Source organism: Cryptomeria japonica, chromosome 7 (genome assembly GCF_030272615.1).
Source record: "Cryptomeria japonica chromosome 7, Sugi_1.0, whole genome shotgun sequence".
Classification (NCBI taxonomy): Eukaryota; Viridiplantae; Streptophyta; class Pinopsida; order Cupressales; family Cupressaceae; genus Cryptomeria; species Cryptomeria japonica.
Genome location: NC_081411.1, coordinates 358,365,786 through 358,391,134, shown reverse-complemented (window position 1 = coordinate 358,391,134; position 25,349 = coordinate 358,365,786). Strand labels below are relative to the sequence as shown.

Below are 25,349 nucleotides of genomic sequence, written 5' to 3'. Positions count from 1 at the left end.
TAAAGAATATGGATCCTCGATAATGGTTCATGCTCAGATGGTCGAGGTATATGCTGTAGTCAACAAGCCGTAATGATCTATGTCTGCATTTCGCATAAGATCACGTAACTTAGTGAACTTCCCACATAGAAACCATTAATACATGCCCCAGAACTTCATCAGAATTATTCGCAGAAGATACACAAACAATGTTGTAAGAACCTGATACAAATAAACGAATGAATTATTCACAAATCAACCAAGTATTTGATAGCTTAACACAATTTTCTTGTCAAGGAAAACGTCATTTTGTCTTTGTTTTGGTAAGGAAGGATGCATCCTTGTTGAAGACAGTTTGATTGTTGATGTCGATTGTTTTGGTCAATTTTGAGAAGTGATCATCGTGCGAGGATTTTTCAATGCTTGTTTGATATCTGCGCAGATGAGTATGTACAAGGTGTTGCCATGTTTTTGTTTGATCTTTGATGTTTTCTGATTTTTTTGGATTTTGAATTGTTTTGAATGTTTTTGGTATTTTATGAGATAGTTTTCCAATGTTTTTGGTATTTTTGAATTGTTTTGAATGTTTTTGTTGATTTTGTGAGATAGTTTTCCAATGTTTTTGGGATTTTTGAATTGTTTTGAATGTTTTTGTTGATTTTGTGAGATAGTTTTAAATGAAGAAATCAATGAATCATGAAACAATGTAGAATCCACTTCCATCAAGAGGTTAAGGGCATTGCCCCTAGTTTAGACATGACTATAAGAAAGTGGGATGCAAGATGCATGGAGCACTATCTCGATTGTAGATTAATAACAAGCCATGGTTTGGGCGGATGGATGTGTGTATGAAAGGAATGTGATCACAACAAGTCTAAAAGACAATGGAGCCATAGCCTTTATGAGTGGTGCCTGTTTGCCAGGTTTTCACCATCGTACTTACCCAAGGTGCCACCGGAGTGGTTGTTCACCGTTTGGATGCATGATTTTTCTCTTACTCTTTTGATGTTTTTGTATTTTCTTCGAGACATTTATCTGAATGTTTTTGGTATTTTTGCCAATATATATGGGAGCCTGATGCTTTGTACGGCTTTTTAGGTGTAAAACCGTTTGAGGTGCAAGTTGTTGGTCGGATCTGCTAGCAGTTCTCCTTCTAAAGTAGCCAACTGATATGCCCCAGATCCAAATACAACAGTGACAACATATGGACCTAGCCAATTTGATTCAAACTTTCCTTGATGTTCTCAGTTGGGTTGGTTACGAGGATTTTATCGAAGAACAAGATCACCTACCTCGAATGTACGAGGTCTAACTCGATGATTATAGCTTCTACTCATGCGCTGCTGATAGGCCTTAAGGTGATTGTATGCAGCTTGTCACTTCTCATTAAGTAGCTCTAAGTCTTGAAGACGGGATACTCTGTATGCTTCATCATCTATGAGATTGTGTAAGGAAACCCGTAGTGATGGGATCTCAACCTCAATAGGTAAAATAGCTTCTGCACCATAGACCAGTGAGTAGGGAGTTGCGCCTATAGGGGTTCGAATGCTATTTCGATATGCCCATAGTGCTGGATTCAATTGAACATGCCAATCATGTCTGGCATCATTGACTGTTTTCTTGAGGATTCTCAATATGTTTTTATTTGATGCTTCAGCCTAACCATTGCCTTGTGGGTAATAGGGGGTGGAAAAGCGGTGTTGGATGTGAAATTTCTCACAGAGTTCATGGATATCCTGATTTTTGAAAGGAAGACCGTTATCTGTGATGATGGACATGGGTACACCATACCGGCAGATGATGTAATTGAGAATGAATGAGGCGATCTGCTTGCTGGTAACTTGGGTAAGTGGAACAACTTCGATCCAGTTTGTGAAATATTCGGTGGCAGTAATAATGAATTTATGGCCATTGGATGAAGATGGATGGATTTTACCCACAAGGTCAAGGCCCCATTGACAAAAAGGCCATGGTGTTGTGATTGGTTGCAATTCCTGTGTGGGTGCATGTATCAGGTCGCCATGAACTTGGCATTTCTTGCACTTTCTGACAAAGTAGTATGAGTCTTTTTCCATAGATGGCCAATAGTATCCAGTGCGCATGAGTTTCTTGGCTAGTGACGGACCGCTTGCATGAGTTCCACAAATTCCTTCATGTACCTCTTCCAAGGCCTTTGTTATCTCATCTTGTTCCAGACATCGAAGGATAGTACCATGAAGACTGTGTCGGTATAGGGTTTCGACAATAATGGTATATTGAGCAGTTTGGCGAATGAAGGTTTTACATTGGTTATTCGATTGGTTAGGAGGAAGGATGTGATCGCGGAGATAGGTGTAAAACTCACCGTACCATGGGGATTTGCAACCGACAAGGCGACATATCATCTCAGATTCGGGGATATCATAAGTGGGGATCCAAATTTTTTCTACCAAGAACTCGTAGCGTGTTGAATTTTGCGGAAGATCTAGGAGAGATGCGATAGTAGCCATAGCGTCAGTAGCTCGATTATGATCTCTTGGTATCTGCTCAAAGGTAATTGTAGTAAATGATGTTTTTAGACTGTCCACCATTTGCTTGTATGGCATGAGTTTATCATCCTTGGTCTGATATTCATCAGTTGCTTGTCGAATGACCAGTTGTGAGTCACCATATACTTGTAGTTCTTGTAATTTCCATTGTACGGCTACCCTGAGTCCTATGATCAAGGCCTCATACTCTACTATGTTGTTTGTGCATGGAAATGTGAGCCCGTAAGACTTTGGGATGTTGTCACCTTGAGGTGTGATAAATAGAATGCCTACCCCCGATCCATGCCTAGTATACGAACCATCAAAGTATAGTCTCCATGGTTGTGCTATTGTGATCATATATATCTCTTCATCTAGAAAATTGGAAATGAGAGGATGATCGCCTATGAGGGGTGCATCGGCCAACTAATCTGCAATGACTTGTCCTTTGATAGCCTTACGGTCCACATACTTGATGTCAAATTCACTGAGAATCATCACCCATTTGGCTAAGTGACTTGTTAATGCTACTTTGTTGAGTAAATACTTGAGTGGATCAATCTTTGCAATGAGCTGTACCTTGTGTGTTAACAGATAGTGCCTTAGTTTAGTGGCTGCCAAGATTACCGCTAGGCAAGCTCGCTCAATAGGTGTGTAATTGAGTTCATAGCCAACCAGTGTGCGAGAGATGTAGTAAACAACACATTCTTTCCCTTCTGCATTATGTTGTGCCAATAGTACACCCAATGCTGTACTTGTTGCAGAGATATAGAGTAATAACGGTCTACTTGGATTTGGTGGGATTAACGATGGCATATTCATGAGATAATCTTTTAGCATCTGGAATGCTTGCTGGCATCTTGCATCCCATTGAAAGCGGATGTTTTTGTGTAGCAAGTGTGTGAATGGGTGACATTTATTAGCCAATTGTGCAATGAATCTTCAGATGGATTGAAGGCATCCTTGTAATGTCCTTAGCTGACTGATATTCTTTGGTGGTGGCATGTCCATGATTGCTTTGACGTTTGTTGGGTCAACCTTAATACCTTTACTTGAGACAATGTATCCTAGAAGCTTCCCGGAGGTTACTCCAAAGACACATTTCTTTGGGTTGAGTCGAACATGGTATTGTTCCAGTCTATCAAAGATTTTATCTAATATGTCAATATGACCTTCTCTGGTGAGTGATTTTTCTAGTAAGTCATCAACATAATCTTCCATCATAGTATGCATCATGTCATGGAAGATAGTAGTCATTGCTCGTTGATAGGTCACTCCTGCATTTTTTAGACTGAAAGGCATTACATTCCAGCAATATGTGCCCCATGGAGATGTGAACTCACAATACTGGTTCCCACTTTTTGGTACATCCTGATTTTTGCTGAAATCATACATTTTTTAGAAAATATAATGATTTAAGATTTAAGAGGTCCCATTTGAAGTAATGAACTGAAGAAAGTTAGATCAAAGGCTCTTAGATCAAATTTTTTTGGATAGAACATCTTTACTTCTAAATCATACTTGCAATAGAGTCTCCTTTGCATCTATCAAATGTTGATAAAAAACCAATTTTACATTAGTTTTTGGGGGATCACATGAACTCATCTAGAATTTTTTTTTTTAAAAGTATTTAGTCCTTGTTATAAGCTTTCCAAATAGTATAATTTTCAATATCTTTAATTTCATTAATATATATTTTTTTTATTTCTTATGATTGTAGGTTTTTCATCGAACATAAACTTATTTGTTCAATGCATTGGAAAAAATAGTAAACTAATCCAAAAAAATTCTGAAAAATATCTATGCACTAGGTATTGATGTCTTATTTCTAACAAAACAAAAAAAATGAAATTTGATATATATAGAACAAGTTATGTGTTCAAACGTACACCTATATCTAAATTATAATTAGTCAGATTTCAAAATTTAATAAAATGAAAAATATTCAACATAACACTATCAAACCAATTGCATGCCCTGGGTATTAATGTTACAAACCAAAATTCAAAAGAATTAAGTTTTTATCATTTGTAGAAAAAAAATTATGCGTTTCGGGATCCACATCACTCTTAAAAAAATGTTGTTTGCTGTAAAAAAAATACTTTTTGAGGGAGATGGAAAAATCAATAGAATTTTATTCAAAAAAAATTGAAAAAAATATATTTAGAATCTACAAACAAGATGTTGCAAATCACTAGTTTACATCATCTTCAAATTCTTAATGGTTTAAAAGTTATAGGTGTCGGAAAGTGAAGGTTTTTTTCAAAATGTTCATCTAAGTGTCAAAGTTGGTCAAAAAGTGGGAACCAGTATTGTGAGTTCACCCATTGTTCCAGTCTATCAAAGATTTTATCTAATATGTCAAGATGACCTTCTCTGGTGAGTGATTTTTCTAGTAAGTCATCAACATAATCTTCCATCATAGTATGCATCATGTCATGGAAGATAGTAGTCATTGCTCGTTGATAGGTCACTCCTGCATTTTTTAGACCGACAGGCATTACATTCCAGCAATATGTGCCCCATGGACATGTGAAGGCTGTCTTATGTTGATCCTTTGGTGCGATTTTTATCTGATTGTATCCTGAAAAGCCATCCATGACTGAAAGCATGGCATGTCCTACCATCAGATCTACTATGATGTCATTGTTTGGTAGGGGGAAGTCATCCTTAGGACATGCCTTATTCAGATCTCTGAAGTCAGTGCAAATGTGGATGCCCCCTTTTGGTTTGCCGACAGGAACAATGTTGGATATCCAGTCTGCATAATCAATTGGTCTAATGAAACCAACATCTAGGAGTTTCTTGAGTTCTGTTTTGACTAGTACTACAATCTAAGGATGCATCTTGCAAAGCTTCTACTTGGCAGGTTTGGCTCCTTCTACTACGGTGAGGTGATGCATGACTAAATCAAGATCAAGCCTAGGCATGTCTGCATATGACCATGCAAAGTTGATCTGACACTTTTGAAATAACTCTACAAACTTGGGTTGTTCCTCTAGAGTTAAAAGAGACGCCAGATGTATGAGGTGAGGAGTTTTAGGAGTCCCCACATTGTATTCTTTGGTTGCCTCGATGAGAATCGTTGATAATTCCTGTTATGTTCTAGCAGGGAGAATGTCAAACCCTTCATCTTCAGGCGCCTCAGAGAGGTTTTCACCATAGGATACGCTCTTTCTTTTTACTTTTGTTGGATCAAATAGTGCCACGGTGTGGTTTTCACTGGAAGATCCATGTTTTATTGTTATATTTTTGCAGCTGAAAGGTTTGGCATCCACCCCGAAGTATGCTGCGCTATTAAGTTCTATGGCGAATCCAGTTTTGTGATCCCCGCTTGGTAGGTTATCCCTTAATTCCAAAAAGTCAATGATGGCCTCGTCGTTTTGGAAGAGGTCAAGACATGGGGGATTTGGTTGGTTCCATTCGATGAGTTCAGGATGGATAATGGGCATTACTTCATCGATTAGGTTAAGTTCGTTAGACGTATTAGTGAGGGTTAAGACATTATGGTGAAGGTCGTTGATGGTACTCTCCCTGTCAGAATCAAGCATTGGATGAGACGTAGGGTCTGTGGAAGATGTTTCTAGCTTAGGAACCCAAGAAGTCTTTATCTGTGCTTCTTCGTAAATAGGGATGTCTTTGCGAGGTGGAGGTATCAATGTGTCTTCCTCATCTGAAGTGTTAAGCTGTATGTAATCAAATTCCCATTCATGTGAGTCAGTCTCTGAATCACTTTCCAGCATCCGATTACTAGACCATACTAGGATGTCCTTTGTGTTAAATACTGTAGGTGTGATTGGTACTGCAGGAAGGATGATGGGGATCAAAGAATTTGATACAGGTAGTATCGGGAGTGTTGACTCAGTTGCTTCTGTTGGAACTACTGGTGTTGTGGATGCTGCTGCGGGTTCTGATATAGTTGCTGCTGCTAATGGTGCTTTTGATGTTATTGCCACTGTTGATGGGATTACTGGTTTGTTTGGTGGGATGATTGGCATTGTAGATGGTTGTGTTGGGATTTCAAACCTTGGTGGGGCAGTTGCGATGGTGTTTGATGCTTCTTTGATAACAAAATGTGTCTTTTTTGCAATAGGCTAATATAGCGGTTTGCTAGGTTTTCCTTTGAATCTGAGCTTAGGAAAGATTGCCTTTTTGAAGCCTAGGCCTATATTATCTTTGGGCTTTAATTCTGGTAGCAATGGTTCATGTCTTCCTTGTTTGCAAGATCCCAAAGTGCTCTGACCATCATACCTCATTCTTTGCATAATGAGAAGGCCTTTGCCATATTGATCCATGGGAAGCGTAGCTTGCAGTATATTAGTGGTGATGGGATCTTTATAGATCCATTCCGCTAACTCCTCATCTTGGGTTTCTTCTTATTGACTCTTTCCAAGGAAGAAAGACATTAAAGCACATGCGGGCATGATCAGTGGTTGCTGGAGTAACTGCTGCAGTTTGCCATGTGTTTTAGGAGAAGTGGGCATTTGTCCCACACAAAAGAGTTGACTTAAGTTGTATTCCCCAGGACCTTCCTCTGCTATTTTCATTTTAAGCTTTCCTTGCTTGGGTATAGGGGTATTTGAACTGGCAAGAGAGGCTGGACTTATATATGATGTGGAGGAGATGGCTTCTCTATTATTAGGAACGGTAATCTCTGGTTGATGGCTGATCTTATGACAATATGCAAAGGGATTTGCATCGCCCAGGATTGTGATCTCTACACCGTTATGTGGGAACTTGATACATTGATGGTAGGTAGATGGAATGGCTTGCATGGCATGTATCCAAGGTCTTCCTAACAATAGATTGTATGGTAGAGGAAGGTCCAAAACCTGACAGATGATGTGTTTCACAACAGGGCCTACTCGGATTGGTAGTACCACCGCTCCTTTGGAGGAACGCTCTGCATCATCATAGGCCTTGACTGTGATCTTCTTACGGGGATCCACTGATTCTATGGCATATCCCAATGTTGTGACCAACTGCAATGTACAAATATTCAGGCCTGCTCCATTGTCGATCAAGACTCGCTTGATCCTATGCTGGTTGATAAATCCTTCAATGTGTAGTGAGGCGTTATGAGGTTGCTGGAAGGAGGAGTTGTCACTTTCAGAAAAATTGAGACAAGGGGATGACTTTAGACTTCCAACCATAGCTTGAAATTGGTCTGTATTCAGGTTTGTAGGGGTTGACGCCTCTTGGAGAGCTTGATCCAAGATTGTTTTATGAGATGGGGATAGGTGCAAGAGCTCTAAAATGGATATAAGCGCAGGTGTTTTGTCTAATTAATCCACAAGATTGTACTGCTTTGGTATGGAGGTGGTGCCTTGTGGAGTTGCCTTTATGGTAACCTTGTCGCGACGTGTAACAACATTGCAATTTGAGCTGGGATTTTGGATGGTTATAGTTGCAACTTGTTCACTGGCATCATACAGGTGATTTACTGTATAATTATATGCAGCCTGCATATAATCAGTGGTATCAGTGCCTCTCCTAGAAGTGGAAGGACCCCTTTGATCTTGTGATGGAAGTGGATTTTTGAACATCAGATGATCATTGTTTGTTGTTTTTGGGTCATGCCCTTCGATTTCAATTTCACCTCAGTCAATAAGATCTTGAATAAGATCTTTCAATCTGTGACAATTACTTGTCTTATGTCCCTTGGTGGAAATCACAATGTTCAGTATCTCTCCACCATGCAGGTTTGACCTGAGGCTCATAGCTTGATGTTTTAGGTAGAGTGACCAAATTTTGAGAAATTAGTTGTCGCAATACTATTTTGATGGGTTCCCCTAAGGGAGTGTATGTTCATTTTTGTTTTTGCTGATGAGGTCTAGGTTTATCGTGAGATGTGATGCAACCTTTATTTGAAGGAACATTTGTGTTAGTCTAAGGTAGAGGATTATGTCCTGCAAATTGAACCATAGGTTGTGCACTTTTGATAGTTCTGGCATCCACAACCCCATCGTTGACGATATTCTTGTTTTTGTTCCAGAAGCTTGGTTTGTCATTATTGAAGTGTGGGCGAGGACTATCCCTTGGTTCATTGTAGATTTTGATAAGTCCTTTCTTGATGAGGGCCCGCTCACATTTTAAGCCCTTGGTGATCATGTCATTAAAGGAGTCTGTGTCTTTGACATCCAGGTGAAACTCCATTTCTTTGTTTAAGTTGGAAATAAATATTTCCACTAGTTCTCGTTCAGGTAACTGAAGAGAATGTCTGCTAGACATTTGGCGCCATCGTTGCAAGAATATTGAGAATAGTTCACCTGGTTTTTGTTTAGTGTTGCACAGATCAGCCATGGTGATGTCACGTTCATTGTTATGAGAGTAATGTGCCAAGAACTTCTGAATTAGCTCTTCAAAGGTCCTAATGCCACCTAGTAGTCGGGAAAACCATGATGTGGTTGTTCCTCCCAAGCTTTGGGGAAAAAGTTGCATTAGGTATGTGTCCTCATATGCCACTTCGAGGCAAGCTGAATAAAATTCTCTGACATGATCGCGAGGATCCCCCTTTCCTCTATATTTTTTGAATTTGGGTGTTCCGAATCCTCGTGGCAAGGGTGGCATATAAAGATTTCTATCAAAGGGATAGGGACAAATGTCATTGAGTGAGAATTGGTTAGTCTTTACACCACTATGGAGTTGTTGGGCGAGATTTTCAACTTGTTGCCGCAACATCTCCATTTCATTTGGAGGAGGAGGTGGTGGGTTACCTCGAGGAATGTTATATCTAATGGGATCTCTACCTCTTTCCTCTTCATGGCGACTTTTTCGTTCTGATGCTTGTCTTTGGGCAAGATCAAAGTCAAAGGGAAGTTTGGCTCCTTCTTGAACGATCTTTAAAAAGTGAGCATCTGCATTGCTCCTGAGTATTTCGTCAAAAAGTCTGTTAAAAAGAGGGTTATGCTAGGCCCTTTCTATTGTTGCAGGAGTAGGAGTACTTGGGTTGTCATCATTCGCATTTCCTCCAAGTGCTTCTTGAAATTAATTGATATTTTCCTCCTCTTCTTCAATTTCTACTTCTCGTTGCCTTGATTGTGATCAGGTGTGAGCCATTTTGTTTACAAGTTTTTGTTGAAGTTGAGCGAAAATGATGATGAGTTGTTGATGAAATGAAAGATTGATGTTTCGTGAATGGTTTTGCATGCAGATCTCTAGCACTTTAAAAGGTAGATGTGTTACAGATTTAACTACCTAGTAGTGAGAGGATTCACTCATGAACTAGTTTTAACTTGCGTAGATGTGTCTCTTAGGATGAGCTTATCCTAGATGTAGAAACAATCTAAAAAGTGATGTGATGTGTTTGATTCAAGCAATATCCAAAAGAGAACTTAGGACAAGAACCTCTTGATGTTTTGAGAGTTGGAACAGATTGATGATGATGTGTGATGATGTATGAATGGGGTGATGGATGAAATGTTTTAACTTCAATAAAAGCTTTGTGTCACAAATGGAACAAATTCTACCTCTTCCCTTTCGGGTGTTGGTGCCATTTCTCAAGTTATGTTGTATGTGATACAAACGTTTGGGAAGAAGTTGGGATTAATCTTGCCTCCTTGGTTTTTGTGATAACTCAAAGCTCTATATTGCATAAAAGCTCTGCAGTTTAATGATTCTGAATCAAATTCGTTTGTTTTGCCTTGAAGGTAGAGACACATGTGACGTAGAAAAACTCTATGAGAGACAAAGATTTGTCTATTTAGATAGAAGAATTTCCTCCTTTTGATCAAAGCCTTTGAGCTCAATGGTCTTCTTTTCAAGTTGATATTTTGATGAAGATTCTTCTTTCTCAAGATGTGAAGAATGGTCATAAAATTTGATTCTTTTCTTTGTTTTTGATCTTTTTGGTTGTTTTGAAAGATGTTTGGTTGGATGAATACTTGTTTTGGAATTGATTTTTGATTCTTCTTTGACAAGAAAACAAAGCAAGCACACAAACACAATAATGTTGCCTTAAAAGACACAAATGAGTATGGGTCTAGATCAACCCAATCCTTGGACTTTTTATGACCTTTTCCTTTAAGTATATTTTAGGTGTTTTCTTTCCAAAGCCTGAAGTCGGCTCAATTTGTACTTGGTCTTGACTAAAATGAAGACACTTCAAACACTTTGTATCCCTAAGGTCAAATGGCCAGTTGTGATAAATTCAGCCCACATCTTGATATTTCTTCGACTTTGGTACCACATACCTTATGAATCCCGCCGTGGTAGGTAAGGATGTGATAAACTAAGTCTTGTGCAAGTATAACAAATAGATGATCCCTATGATGGGGGAGTCACCACTTTTATCAAGCCACAAGTGACTTTTCAAAAAGCTATGTTTCTACTCAAGGAAATATGTATGGTGAGTATCCTGGGAGAAAAACCATCTATGCTCTTGCACTGAATTATATCTCAAATATTCTCAATCAATAGAATGGGTGGGCTACTACTTAAAGGTGTTTAGTCATTTTCGATGTCTTTGGACATAAGTTCATTCTTTAGTGACTCACTTAAGAGCCTTGTAACTTGTTGTGGGGCTCATTTGTCCTTTCGGCAAGTTACACTGTAGGAACAACTATACCCAAGGCTACAACTTTTGCTCTCAACTGATTTCTGTAGCGGCTCGAAGGATTTACCATGCGAGGTCGTTCTTAAGAGTGATGTGTCTCTTGGCAGGCCTCTCTTAAAAAGATAAAATTTTTGAGTGTTACTAACACTTTTCTCTTGCACCTAGGACCATGAAAGCCAAGGGAGAGGATAGTGTGTGTTAGAAGTAGGACCACTTGACCAACTTTTTGCACAAGTGTGCCAGGCACGAAAAACACTTGTTCTTTTTAACTTCCCATCGCAATGTGTTCTAACTATTTGGAGATGTTGCTCCAACAATCATGGTGTTCTATTTAACCTCAAATGCAAAATTTCAAGTAAACTAGAACTTTGAAAATCCTGGTCAACTTAATTTGAAGCACGGATAAAGGAAAAATCGCTTTGCAAAAGTTTGAAACAAGTGGATTGTAAGTTTTAATTGCACCAAAAATTGAAGTGTGGATTGTAAATTTTTGCTTAAGTTTTTGATGCTAGAAATGGATTTGTTTTGATTTTAAGCACCAAATGAAAAGTTAAGCCTAAACTTTGCAATAAATAAAAGTTGTTTTGTTCAATTTTAGAGCACCAAACACAAATTTTGATCTTAAGCTTGCAAGAAAGCAAATTTTGTGTTGTTCAATTTTTAAAACACCAAAAAGAAGTTTTTGATTTTTAAAGAGGTTGGTTTTTAGACCTGCACAAGAGACAAATAGTTAGTAAAAACCGAACCTATGGTGGGCTTCCACAAGCCTAAGAATTTTTCTTCTTTTGGTTACAGGGTCGTTTTTACAACGTTCTGTTACAATAGCACTACTCTGTGTTTAAACAGAAGTGCTATTTAACACAAACACGCTAAAAGAAGAAGAATGGCAGGGAAGGCAAAAGCGCTCAAACATGTTCAATAGCGCCCAAACAAGGTCAAAAGTGCTCAAACAATGTCAATAGCGCTAAACATGGTACAATAACGCTATTGTAAGAACAATAGCACTAGAACAACAAGTTGCAATAGCGCTACAACGTGATCAATAGCGCTAAAGCGCAACCTGTGTGTCAAGTTCAACATTCAAACATGTTAGTTGTCAAAAAAATTTATTTTTTTAGGTGTTTAGATTCATGTCGGGTTCACCAAATGATGCTCTGCAAAAAGGGAAGGTTAGTCAATGATAACCAAACACAAACAAGAAGGAAAGACAAATTGTTAGTGTCAGAAATCACATACAAAATAATTTCCTACACAAGCATATCAAAAGAGATATCAAAAGCATGATAAAATATCTAACTAAGAAGGTAAATATGATGAGGCATCTCCAAATGCCTCCTAACATGCTCTTGGTTTCTTCTCCTTTCTTCCTCTTCTTTCCAAGTTCCAAAATAGTGTAGCTCTCAGCAGCTTTTTGCACTATGGATGCTTATGGAGGTTTGAGATTGAAGTATTGCTCTAAATGTAAATAAAGAAGCTAATACTAAGCTATTGATACTAAAATGATTTATTTTATCCAAAATGACAATATATGAGTTGATTATGCTAAAATGCTCTCTCAAAATGCCTATAGCTTAAATGCATACAAGTTTTCAGGATGCTTGAGGCTTGAGGATTTGAAAATGAGGAATGTGAGCTCTATTTATAGGTAAAATGGAGCAATGGATGGTTGAGATTGAGTAATCTCAACAAGGGTTAGGATTGAATGATATTCAATCCATGTGATGGTTTTCAATCCAATCCCACAATGAAAAGTGTCAATATGAGATAGGTTGAGAGGAGAGGGAATAAGCATTAAATGCTTGACATGACCTGGGAGTCAACTTGGGGGTTAAGGTCAAGGTTGGGTTGAGTGAATAAATTCTTTATTCAAAGAATAAAGCTTTTATCCAATGGATAAACTCTTGTGCAAAGGCAAAAGGGATAACCATGGTCAAAGCAATAAATGCTTGAGGAGACACATGGGTTACATGAGGGTTGAGTTAGGGGTTAACCATAAATGGTCATGTAAGAGCCATAAGTGGTTTGGAAGACTTTGGAGGTTAAATTGTTGAACACACAAAGCAATAAATGCTTTTCAAAGACTTTGAAGTCTTTGAGAAGTGACTCCAAGTTGCTTAGGAATGTGACAATAATTAGGGGATGGATTAGGTTAATTAGGAAGGGCTTAGAAGAATCTAGAAGGGGGTTAGGATTGCAAGTGGGTTTGGTGGGTGAGGGAAAATAGAATTTTTATTAAAACAAAATTCATTTATTTCAATAAATAGGTGCAAGTTGCATTTGTAGGAAAATGCAAGTGGGGGGGGGGGGGGGGGTTTAATGATTTAAATAAATGTTAATTTATTTAAAAGAGGAAAAGGGGGATTTTTATTAAATAAATAGAATTTATTCATTTAATTGATTGTGAGTTTGGTATAGTGAACTAATTAAAATAAATTCAATAATTTATTTAATTAATAGAAGAATGTTTGAAGATGAATTAATTAAATATTAATTTAATTAACTAATGGCTAGTGGATTTTTAATCAAATAAATAGAATTTATTCATTTAATTAAACTAGATAGATTTATGTGACTACAGATGTATCTTCTTCTTCATCAATAACATACAAAGGTAGCTCATTAAACAAACACAAGCATTATCTCATCATATTGCTCAATATAACTAGGTAACTCATTAAACAAAACAATCAAAAACTTGTTATCAACACTTTTTCCTTGCTCTTTAACCTATTGTTCTATTTCATCATACATATCATTTTATTGCAATAAATTTAATTTTCTATTTCTACATCATTTGCAGGTGTATTGACAAATGATAACTTTGTTTCTACCTCAAAAAAGTCTCTCTTTTGTTCAACAAAATAGCTCTTTAGATATATAATAGGACCTCTTGGACAAAGGAAAATGATGCTAGGGCATGAAAATTGATTTTCAAAAGGACTTTGATAAGATTTGGGTGTTCCTTGAGGTGGAGACATCTCTTTAAAGGGTTTCTCTTGGGGAATGATGACCTAATTTTCTACGTACATTTAACATCTTGCATGTGTTGAAAGCTTCTAAATCTTGGAATTTCAGCTTTAGAAGAATCACTTGAAGGTTGAATAGGCTTCGCTTGAAGGTTGAATCTCTAGTCTCTTCTTCTCTTTCCATCAACCTCTCTCTCTCTCTCTAAACCCTTCCCTTCCTCCACCCCTCTCTCTCACCTGGGATCTTTCTCTAGTCTCATACTCATTTTCCATCCCTTACTCCCTCTCATTTAGTATCTATCTCTCTCTCTTAGGTCTCTCTCTCTTAGGTTAGGCTTGGGAGGGAGAGAGGGAGAGAGAAGAGAGGATGGAAGGAGAGAGGGAAAGAGAGGGTGAGAAGGAGAGATACTTGAGAGAGAAAGAGAAAGGGAATGGGAGAGAAAGAAAGAGTGTTAGAGGGAAAGAGAGAGACTTGAGAGAGAAAGGGAGAGAGGGAGAGAGGGAAATAATGTGAGAGGGAGACACTTGAGAGAGGGGGAGGGAAATAATGGGAAGGAGAGAGGGCGAGGGAAGAGAGAGGATGGGGGAGGGAGAGAGGGAAAGATGAACATAATAGGAAAGAGAGACACCTAAGAGAGAGGGGGGAGAGAGAGAGAGAGAGAGAGAGAGAGAGAGAGAGAGAGAGAGAGAGAGAGAGAGAGAGAGAGAGGATGGGGTAGGGAGAGAGGGAAAGAGAGAAAAAAAGGGAGAGAGAGAGAGAGGAAATAATGGGAGAGAGAGACCTAAGAGAGAGGGAGAAAGGGGAGAGAGAGATGGATGGGGAGGGAGGGAGAGAGGGAAAGAATGGGAGAGAGACACCTACGAGAGAGGGAGAGAGAGATAGAGAAAGGGAAAGGGAGGGATAGGGAGAGATGGAGAGAGAGAGAGAGGGAGATAATGAGAGAAAGAGAGAGATACCTAAGGGAGGGGGAGTGAGAGAGATAGAGATAGAGGGTTAGAGGGAGAAGGGGGTTGGGAGGGAGATAGGTAAAAAGAGTTAGAGGGAAAGAGATAGAGACCATATGGTATCGTAAGGGGTCATATGGTGTTCTACAATCCCTCAAGACACCATATGACTCCGTAGGACACCATATGGTGTCGTTATTGGTCGTATTGTGTCCTAAGGGGTCATATGGTGTTCTATGATCCCTTAGTACACCATATAACCGCTTAGGTGTTGCTAGGGGTCATATTGTGTCCTAAGGGGTCAGATAGTGTCTTATGACCCCTTAGGACACAAATGGTGTTGTTATGTGTCATATGGTGTCCTAAGGGTCATATGGGGTCCTATGACCCCTTAGGACACCATATGACCCCTTAGGACACCATGTGGTGTCGTTAGGGGTCGTATGGTGTCCTAAAGGGTCATATGGTGTCCTATGACCCCTCAAGACACCATATGACCCCTCAGGACTCCATATGGTATCATTATGGGTCGTATGGTGTCCTAAGAGGTCATATAGTGTTCTACGACCCCTTAGGACACCATAGAACCCCTTAGGACACCATTTGGTGTCATTATATGGTGTCCTAAGGGGTCATATGGTGTTCTACGACCTCTTAGGAGACCATATGACCCCTTAGGACACCACATGGTGTTGTTATGGTTCATATGGTGTCTTAAGGGTTCATATGGTGTCTTAAGGGGTCATAAGACACTATCTGACCCCTTAGGACACAATATGACCCCTAACAACACCTAAGGGGTTATATGGTGTAATAAGGGATAATAGAACACCATATGACCCCTTAGGACACAATACAACCAATAACAACACCATATGGTGTCCTAAGGAGTCATATGGTGTTCTGAGGGGTCGTAAAACACCATATGACCCCTCAGGATACCATATGGCCTCTATCTCTTTCCCTCTAAGTCTTTTTAGCTCTCTCCCTCCCAACCCTCTTCTCCCTCTCACCCTCTATCTCTATCTCTCTCACTCCCCCTCCCTTAGGTGTCTCTCTCTTTCTCTCATTATCTCCCTCTCTCTCTCTCTCCATCTCTCCCTATCTCTCCCTTTCCCTTTCTCTATTTTTTCTCTCCCTCTCTTGTAGGTGTCTCTCTCCCATTCTTTCCATTCTCTCCATTCTTTACCTCTCTCCCTCCCTCCCCCATCCTCTCTCTTCCCTCTCCCTCTCTCCTTCCCATTATTTCCCTCCCCCTCTCTCAAGTGTCTCTCTCTCACATTCTTGCCCTCTCTCCCTCTCTCCCTTTCTCTCTCAAGTCTCTCTCTTTCCCTCTAACACTCTTTCTTTCTCTCCCATTCCCTTTCTCTTTCTCTCTCAAGTATCTCTCCTTCTCACCCTCTCTTTCCCTCTCTCCCTCCATCCTCTCTTCTCTCTCCCTCTCTCCCTCCCAAGCCTAACCTAAGAGAGAGAGACCTAAGAGAGAGAGATAGATACTAAGTGAGAGGGAGGAAGGGATAGAAAATGAGTATGAGACTAGAGAAAGATCCCAGGTGAGAGAGAGGGGTGGAGGAAGGGAAGGGTTTAGAGAGAGAGAGGTTGATGGAAAGAGAAGAAGAGACTAGAGATTCAACCTTCAAGTGATTCTTCTAAAGTTGAAATCCCAAGATTTATAATCTTTCAATGCATGCAAGATTTTAAATGTATGTAGAAAACTAGGTCATCATTCCCCAAGAGAAACCCTTTAAAGAGATGTCTCCACCTCAAGGAACCCCCAAATCTTATCAAAGTCCTTTTGCAAATCAACTTTCATGCCCTAGCATCATTTTCCTTTGTCCAAGAGGTCCTATTATATATCTAAAGAGCTATTTTGTTGAACAAAAGAGAGACTTTTTTGAGGTAGAAACAAAGTTATCTTTTGTCAATACACCTGCAAATGATGTAGAAATAGAAAAATTAAATTTATTGGAATAAAATGATATGTATGATGATATAGAACAATAGGTTAAAGAGAAAGTAAAAAGTGTTGATAACAAGTTTTTGATTGTTTTGTTTAATGAGTCACCTAGTTATATTGAGCAATATGATGAGATAATGCTTGTTTTGTTTAATGAGCTACCTTTGTATGTTATTGATGAAGAAGAAGATACATCTATAATAACTTGATAATGATTTTGAAACATCATCAGAATTCAAATTATGTTGACCTCAAGGTGTTGATTCATCAATATTATGTTTTCTCTATCTTGGTCTCCCCTCCTCTCTCTCTCTCTCTCTCTCTCATTTATCTCTTCTCTCTCCCTCTCAGTATCTATCTCTCTATCTCACTCTCCTCCTCTCTTAGGTGTGTCTCTCTCCCATTCCCTTGCTCTCCTACCCCTCTCTCCCTCTCTAGGATCATATGGTATTCTTAGCGTTCATATGGTATCCTAGGGATCCATGCATGTGTCCTACGGGGTCATAGGACACCATATGAGTCCTTAGGACACCATATGACTTGTAACGATGCATAAGATTTTATATGGAGTCCTAAGGGGTCAAAGGTTGTCCTAAGGGGTCATAGGACACTATATGATCCCTTAGCACACAATAGGACCTATAACAACACCAAATAGTGTCCTAAGGGGTATAGATAATGAGATAGAGGTAGAGAGATATAAATAGAATAAAGAGGAACAAAGAGATAGAGAGATGTGGAAAGGAGATTTATAGAGAGATAGAAATAAGGAGTGTGTGTATGAGTGAGAGAGATAGTGAAGTGTTGTAACTTGTAACCTAGCACAATTTACACAACTTTATGTGCCCCTACTTTCATGTGTCCCATCTTAGCTCTCACCCGAGTCCATTTCAAGCCTTTTTACCTCAAAACTAATGTCATATTTCTGTACGGTAATCTAAACCCTAACATTGAGTTGTTTTCTCTTCATTTCTCATTTATTTGCCCTATTTTTGATGAACAGGTGCACTCGAGGCACCCTTTTCTATATAGGGGTGCCCAGGGCTTCCTTGCCTTCCTTAAAAAAGACATAATTAAATATGTTAGTGCATTTCCCCTTCTTGGTGATCTTGGATCTTGGTGTCTCAATTTAACCATTGGAGGTCACCCTAATTGGTGCAAAGAGGGGAGAGAGGGAGAGAGTGAGAAAGAGAGGTAATGAGAAAGGGAGAGAGGGAGGGGGAGTAGAGAGGGAGAGAATAAGAGAGAGATACACCTAAGAGAAGCGAAGAGTGAGATAGAGAGGATGCGAGGGAGAGACTTTAGAGATAAAGAATGAGAGAGAGAGAGAGGGAGAGAGAGAGAGAGAGAGAGAGAGAGAGAGAGAGAGAGAGAGAGAGAGAGAGAGAGAGAGAGAGAGAGAGAGAGAGAGAGAGAGATGAAAAAGAGAAAGGGAGGGGGGGAGGTAGGGAGAGAGTGGGAAAGAGATACACTTGACAAAGGAGGAGAGTGAGATAGAGAGATAGAGGCAGAGAGGGAGAGAGACTTAAGATAGAAAGAATGGGAAAGAGAGGGAAAGAGAGAGAGAGAAGATTCATGGAACATTGTTTAGGCACATAGCGTGTTGATGGAAGATTCAACTAACATAGCGTGTTAGTCGCTTTCGCTGATTCGCGGACTGCGTGGCCGCCATTTCCTTTTGCCCCACGAAACAACGAATTCAACTAACATGGCGTGTTAGTAGCTTTCGCTGATTCATGGGCTGTGTGCCTGCCATTTTCTTTTGCCCTATGAAACCTGTGAATTCGACTAACATGGCATGTTAGTCACTTTCACTGATTCATGGGCTGCGTGGCCGCCATTTATCTTTCCTTGCAAAATAGTGAATTCAACTAACATGGCGTGTTAGTCACTTTCATTGATTCACGGACTGTGTGGCCACCATTTCCTTTTGCCTCGTGAAACATCCTAGTCTAATCTGTTAGGCCCACCATCCTTTTGCTGCTTTGTGAAAGATAAACTCCACGCTATTTCGCCCACCGAAATAATGCAGACCATCAGATCTTTTCAAGATGCACCTTCTTTACTTTCCACTTCATCCTACATCGGGGAAGCCTAGGTCGATAAGATCGAAACAACCCGAAAGTGACTAACACGCTATGTTAATCAAATTCGTTGTTTTTTGGTCCAAAAGGAAATGGTGGCCACGTAGTCTGTGAATTAGCAAAAGTGACTAACACGCTATGTTAGTCGAATTTGTTGTTTCGTGAGGCAAAAGGAAATGGTGGCCACATAGGTCGCGAATCAGCGAAAGCGACTAACACGCCATGTTAGTCGAATTCACTGTTTTGTGGGGCAAAAGGAAATGGCGGCCACGCAGCCTGCGAATCAGCAAAAGCCCTTTATTGTCATTGGCATAACATACACTATCGACAATGAGGAAAAAATGTCATCCCAATACCCGATGGGGCTATCGGTGGAGCTCTTGTCGATAACCGATGGAGTCATGTCTTCATGGTAGTGACATCGGGTTATCGGGAGGTCCCAATTTATGTTACCCCCGATACTCGATGCACTAAATGGAGAAGGGGACTCTATTAGAGAGACTCTCTCCGATAAAGTGATACCAAGCAAGAAGGGGAGTCAGACTCATCGGAATAACATACATTATCAGGGAGATGCGTTTTGAGTTATCCCGATGCCCGATGAGGAAGATAAGGTCAGTACAAATGAAGCGACTACATTGGAGAAGCCTACGCCGATAAGACCAAAACAACCCAAAAGCGACTAACACACCATGTTAGTCAAATTCGCTATTTCGCAAGGAAAAATAAATGGCGGCCATGCGGACCGCGAATTAGCCAAAGCGACTAACATGCCATGTTAGTCGAATTCACAGGTTTTGCAAGGAAAAAGAAAATGGCAGCCACACAGCCTATGAATCAGCGAAAGCTACTAACACGCTATGTTAGTCAAATTCGTTGTTTCGCGGGGCAAAAGGAAATGACAACCACTTAGTTCGCGAATTAGCGAAAGCGACTAACACACTATGTTAGTCGAATCTTCCATCAACATGATATGTGCCTAAACAATGTTCCCTGAATCTTCTCTCTTTCATTCTTTCTCTCTTAACTCTCTCTCCCTCTCTCTGCCTCTATCTCTCTATCTCACTCTCCTCCTCTATCAAGCATATCTCTCTCCCATTCTTTATCTCTGAAGTCTCTCCCTCTCATCCTCTCTCTATCTCACTCTCCCCTTCTTTTAGGTGTATCTCTCTCTTATTCTCTCCCTTTCTCCTCCCCCTCCCTCTCTCCCTTTCTCATTACCTCTCTTTCTCACTCTCTCCCTCTCTCCGCACCTCTCTCTCTCTAGTCTCATGTACTCTCCTTCCATCCCTTCTTCCCTCTCACTCAGACTCTGTCTATCTCTCACCCTCTCTCTCTCTCTCTCTCTCTCTCTCTCTCTCTCTCTCTCTCTCACCTTCCCTCCCTCCATCTCTTCAGTCTCTCTTTCTCTCCCAATCCCTCTATCCACCTCTTAGATCTTTCTATATCTCCCCCATTCCCTCTCTCTCTCTCTCTCTCCATATCTCTTTCTCTCATTTATCTCTTGTCTCTCCCTCTCAGTCTCTATCTCTCTATCTCACTCTCCTCCTCTCTTAGGTGTGTCTCTCCCCCATTCCCTCCCTCTCTAGGGTCATATGGTATTCTTAGGGCTCATATGGTATCCTAGGGATCCATGCATCTGTCGTACGGGGTCATAGGATACCATATGACCCGTAACGACACATAAGATGTCATATGGAGTCCTAAGGGGTCATAGGACACCATACGACCCATAATGACACCAAATAGTGTCCTAAGGGGTCATAGAACACTATATGACCTCTTAGGACACCATACGACCCATAATGACACCATATGGAGTCCTAAGGGGTCAAATGGTGTTGTAAGGGGTCGTAGGAGACCATATGACCCCTTAGGACACCATACGACCCCTAACAACACCATATGGTGTCCTAAGGAGTCATAGGACAACATAAGACACATAATGACACCATATGGTGTCCTAAGGGGTCATAGGACACCATGTGACCCTTAGGACACAATATGATCCCTAACGACATCTAAGGGGTCACAGGGTGTCCTAAGGGGTCATAAGACACTATATGATCCCTTAGCACACCATAGGACTTATAACGACACCAAATGGTGTCGTTATGGGTCGTATGGTGTCTTGAGGGGTCATATGGCATCCTATGACCCCTTTTGGCATCCTGTACTCTCCTTCCATCCATTCCTCCCTCTCACTCAGACTCTCTCTATCTCTCATCCTCTCTTGCTATCTCTCTCTCAGCTTCCCTCCCTCCATCTCTTCAGTCTCTCTTTCTCTCCCAATCCCTCTATCCACCTCATAGATCTCTCTCTCTCTCTGTCTCTGTCTCTGTCTGTCTCTCTCTCTCTGAGTCCCCTTCTCTATGTCGCTATCTATCTCTATCTCTCCCTCTATTTCATTCTATTTCCCTCTCTCTCTCTCTCCCTCTCTCTCTCCCCCCTCCCTTTCCCTTTCTCTATCTTTGTCTCCCCTCCTCTCTCTCTCTCCATCTCTTTCTCTCATTTATCTCTTGTCTCTCCCTCTCAGTCTCTATCTCTCTATCTCACTCTCCTCCTCTCTTAGGTGTGTCTCTCCCCCATTCCCTCCCTCTCCTCCCTATCTCTCCCTCTCTAGGGTCATATCGTATTCTTAGGGCTCATATAGTATCCTAGGAATCCATGCATGTGTCTTACGGGGTCATAGGACACCATATGACTCGTAACGACACATAAGATGTCATATGGAGTCCTAAGGGGTCATAGGACACCATATGACCCCTTAGCACACTATACGACCCATAATGACACCAAATGGTGTCCTAAGGGGTCAATAGAGTGAAATAGAGAGAGAGAGAGAGAGAGAGAGAGAGAGAGAGAGAGAGAGAGAGAGAGGAGAGAGAGAGAGAGAGAGAGAGAGAGAGTCTGAGTGAGAGGGAGGAAGGGATGGAAGGAGAGTACAAGAGACTAGAGAGAGAGAGGTGTGAAGCAGGGGAGAGAGTGAGAAAGAGAGGTAATGAGAAAGGGAGAGAGAGAGGGGGAGAAGAGAGGGAGAGAATAAGAGAGAGATACACCTGAGAGAAGGTGAGAGTGAGATAGAGAGAGGATGAGAGGGAGAGACTTAAGAGAGAAAGAATGGGAGAGAGATATGCTTGATAGAGGAGGAGAGTGAGATAGAGAGATAGAGGCAGAGAGAGGGAGAGAGAGTTAAGAGAGAAAGAATGAAAGAGAGAAGATTCATGGAACATTGTTTAGGCACATATCCTGTTGATGGAAGATTCAACTAACATAGCGTGTTAGTCGCTTTCGTTGATTCGCAGACTAAGTGGTCCTCATTTCCTTTTGCCCCGCGAAACAGCAAATTCCACTAACATAGCGTGTTGGTAGCTTTTGCTGATTCATGGGTTGTGTGGCCGCCATTTTCTTTTGCCTTGCGAAACTTGTGAATTCGACTAACATGGCGTGTTAATTGCTTTCGCTGATTCGTGGGCTACATGGCCGCCATTTATTTTTCCTCGCGAAATAGCGAATTTGACTAATATGGTGTGTGTTAGTCACTTTCGAGTTGTTTTGGTCTTATCAGCGTAGGCTTCCCCGATGTAGTCACTTCATTTGTGTCAAGCTCATCTTCCTCATCGGGCATCAGGATAACTCAAAACGCATCTCCCCGACAATGTATGTTATCCTGATGAGTCTGACTCCCCTTCTTGCTTGGTATCACTTTATCGGAGAGAGTCTCTCTGATAGAGTCCCCTTCTCCATTTAGTGCATCGGGTATTAGGGTAACATAAATTGGGACCTCCCGATAACCCGATGTCACTGCTATGAAGACATGACTCCATCGGTTATCGGCAAGAGCTCCACCGATAGCCCCATCGGGTATCAGGATGACATTTTTTCCTCATTGCCGATAGTGTATGTTATCCCGATGACAATAAAGGGCTTTCGCCGATTCGTGGGTTGCGTGGCCACCATTTCCTTTTGCCCCGCGAAACAGCGAATTTGACTAACATGGCGTGTTAGTCACTTTCGCTCATTCGCGGACTGTGTGGCCACCATTTCCTTTTGCCTCATGAAACAACAAATTCAACTAACATAGCGTGTTAGTCACTTTCGCTGATTCACAGACTACATGGCCGCCATTTCCTTTTGGACCGCGAAACAACAAATTCGACTAACATAGTGTGTTAGTCACTTTCGGGTTGTTTCGGTCTTATCGACGTAGGCTTCCCTGATGTAGGATGATGTGGAAAGTAAAGAAGGTGCATCTTGAAAAGATCCGACGGTCTGCGTTATTTCGGTGGGCGAAATAGCGTGGAGTTTATCTTTCACGAAGTAGCAAAAGGATGGTGGGCCCAACAGATTAGAATAGGATGTTTCGCGAGGCAAAAGGAAATGGTGGCCACACAGTCCGTGAATCAACGAAAGCGACTAACACGCCATGTTAGTCGAATTCACTATTTTGCAAGGAAAAATAAATGGCGGCCATGTAGCCCGCGAATCAGCGAAAGCGACTAACATGCCATGTTAGTCGAATTCATAGGTTTCACAGGGCAAAAGAAAATGGCGGCCACACAGCCCATGAATCAGCGAAAGCTACTAACACACTATGTTAGTCGAATTTGTTGTTTCGTGGGGCAAAAGGAAATGGCGGCCACACAATCCGCAAACCAATAATAATAAATTATAATTATTAATAATTTTTCGCTTCAGAAAACTAAACTATAATTTTGGGGGCTTCAAAGCCATACTGATAAGGCTGTAGGTAAAAATTGAGCATATGTTACATATGCCTAATCCATTATCTACACTAACCATTATGACTATAAAAATTATAAAGCAATACGAAGAAAAAAAAATGAAAAAAAATTGAAGACAAATTTTTTTCGTAGTCTACAATAATAATAATAGACTGAAATATCTCTGAAATGTAAAGGGGAAAAAATGTTATCTATTTTCTTCATGCACTGGTAGATTATGAAGTGCGATTCATTCACAGATTATGAAGTGCGATTCATTCACACATTTTTTAAAATACAATCACTTCACATTCATAGCACCCAAGAGTCACATTAAAATATAGACAAAAATTTTCTTATTCAAAGAATGTGACATTGATTAACATGAAATGTCTCTAGGTATGAGAGTACAAACTCTATGATGGAAAAAACCTCACAAAATAAACTCTATATCTACAACAACATTGATTTCAATATTTCAGATTCAAAAACACCACTGGAGAAGCATGACAAAGACTACGAAAGAACCAAGGGAAATTATTCTTCTGTAACTCTAGACATCGTTTTAATCATACCCAACTACAGCAAAAAAACAAGACAAAATTTTTCTTTACACTATGTCGTTCGTACTTAAGAAAAGATAAAATATCAAGCATTTACAGCCCTAGTAATCCATGCATTATGTGCTTATATAATGTTATGATAATCAGACGCTCAAAAATAACATTCACACACTACTTTCTGTCCATACATCCTTCAAATATTAAAATGCAAACTTTGAACAATAAAACCAATTTTATGTTTATCATGGAAACGAAGCAACTAGATGGGTGGTAGGATCATGATAATCGGATTGATGAATCCAAATTTTTGCTCTCCCTTCTTTAATACTTTTGGTTTTGTACCCATACCCTTCTGGAAAAAATCTGATTTCTTTCTTTCTTTTGGCTTCTCCAAGCTGTTACAGATAAAGAAACAACAATTCATGCTTGTGCATCATAGATAAAAGAAATAAAACACTGAATATGCAGTCAGAGCAAAAAATATGTTATGGGTATTTTAAGTATCAATACCTTATCTCCTAAGATTGGTCTGCCGTTGAAATCTTTCCCATGCAAACTGATTTGACCATGGGCAACAAAAATATTTGTAGAAATCATCACTGTTATTAACAACTACAATATAGACTAATAGATTTCATTAATATGTAACTCAAACCTATGTCATTCAATGTCTCAGCTGAAGTTGCCAAAATGCATATCAACATGAAAGAATAATGCCAGAAATCTCCCAGAAAAGTCTTTGCTCCATCCACACTAGGAAAATAAGGCAGCTCCTTATAGATCTGAGACAAAACGTCAGGAGCACCACTTCTATAAGACGAACCCTTCATCTCCATGCTTCTCATGACGATAACGACTAGCACCAACAAGAAAAACCTCTTAACCCCAGTCCGACTGCAACATCAAACCTAGCATCAAAAAATGGAAATGAAATTGCAGCATCAGAAAATGAAAATGGAATTCAATAGCGGTAGAATTCAAAACAAATATGTTTGAAATTATGTTTGGGTGGGAGCGGGAGAGGATTTTTAAAATTGAAATTCAAATTTTTGGACACACGTGGCTACAAA

The 25,349-nt window shown here is 40.2% G+C and overlaps 1 protein-coding gene across 1 annotated transcript in view; it reads right to left on the bottom strand.

The window, feature by feature from the left end:
- Positions 1–25,124, bottom strand: part of LOC131856758 (disease resistance protein L6-like) — a 34,136-nt gene extending 9,012 nt beyond the window's left edge. Inside the window, exons 1-3 of the mRNA XM_059208680.1 lie at positions 24,935–25,124; positions 24,790–24,878; positions 24,622–24,674 (exon numbers count right to left, since the gene is read on the bottom strand). Coding sequence (XP_059064663.1) covers positions 24,622–24,674; positions 24,790–24,878; positions 24,935–25,124 — 332 coding nt within the window. The remainder of the gene's footprint in view (positions 1–24,621; positions 24,675–24,789; positions 24,879–24,934) is intronic.
- Between the last annotated feature and the right edge of the window lie 225 nt (positions 25,125–25,349).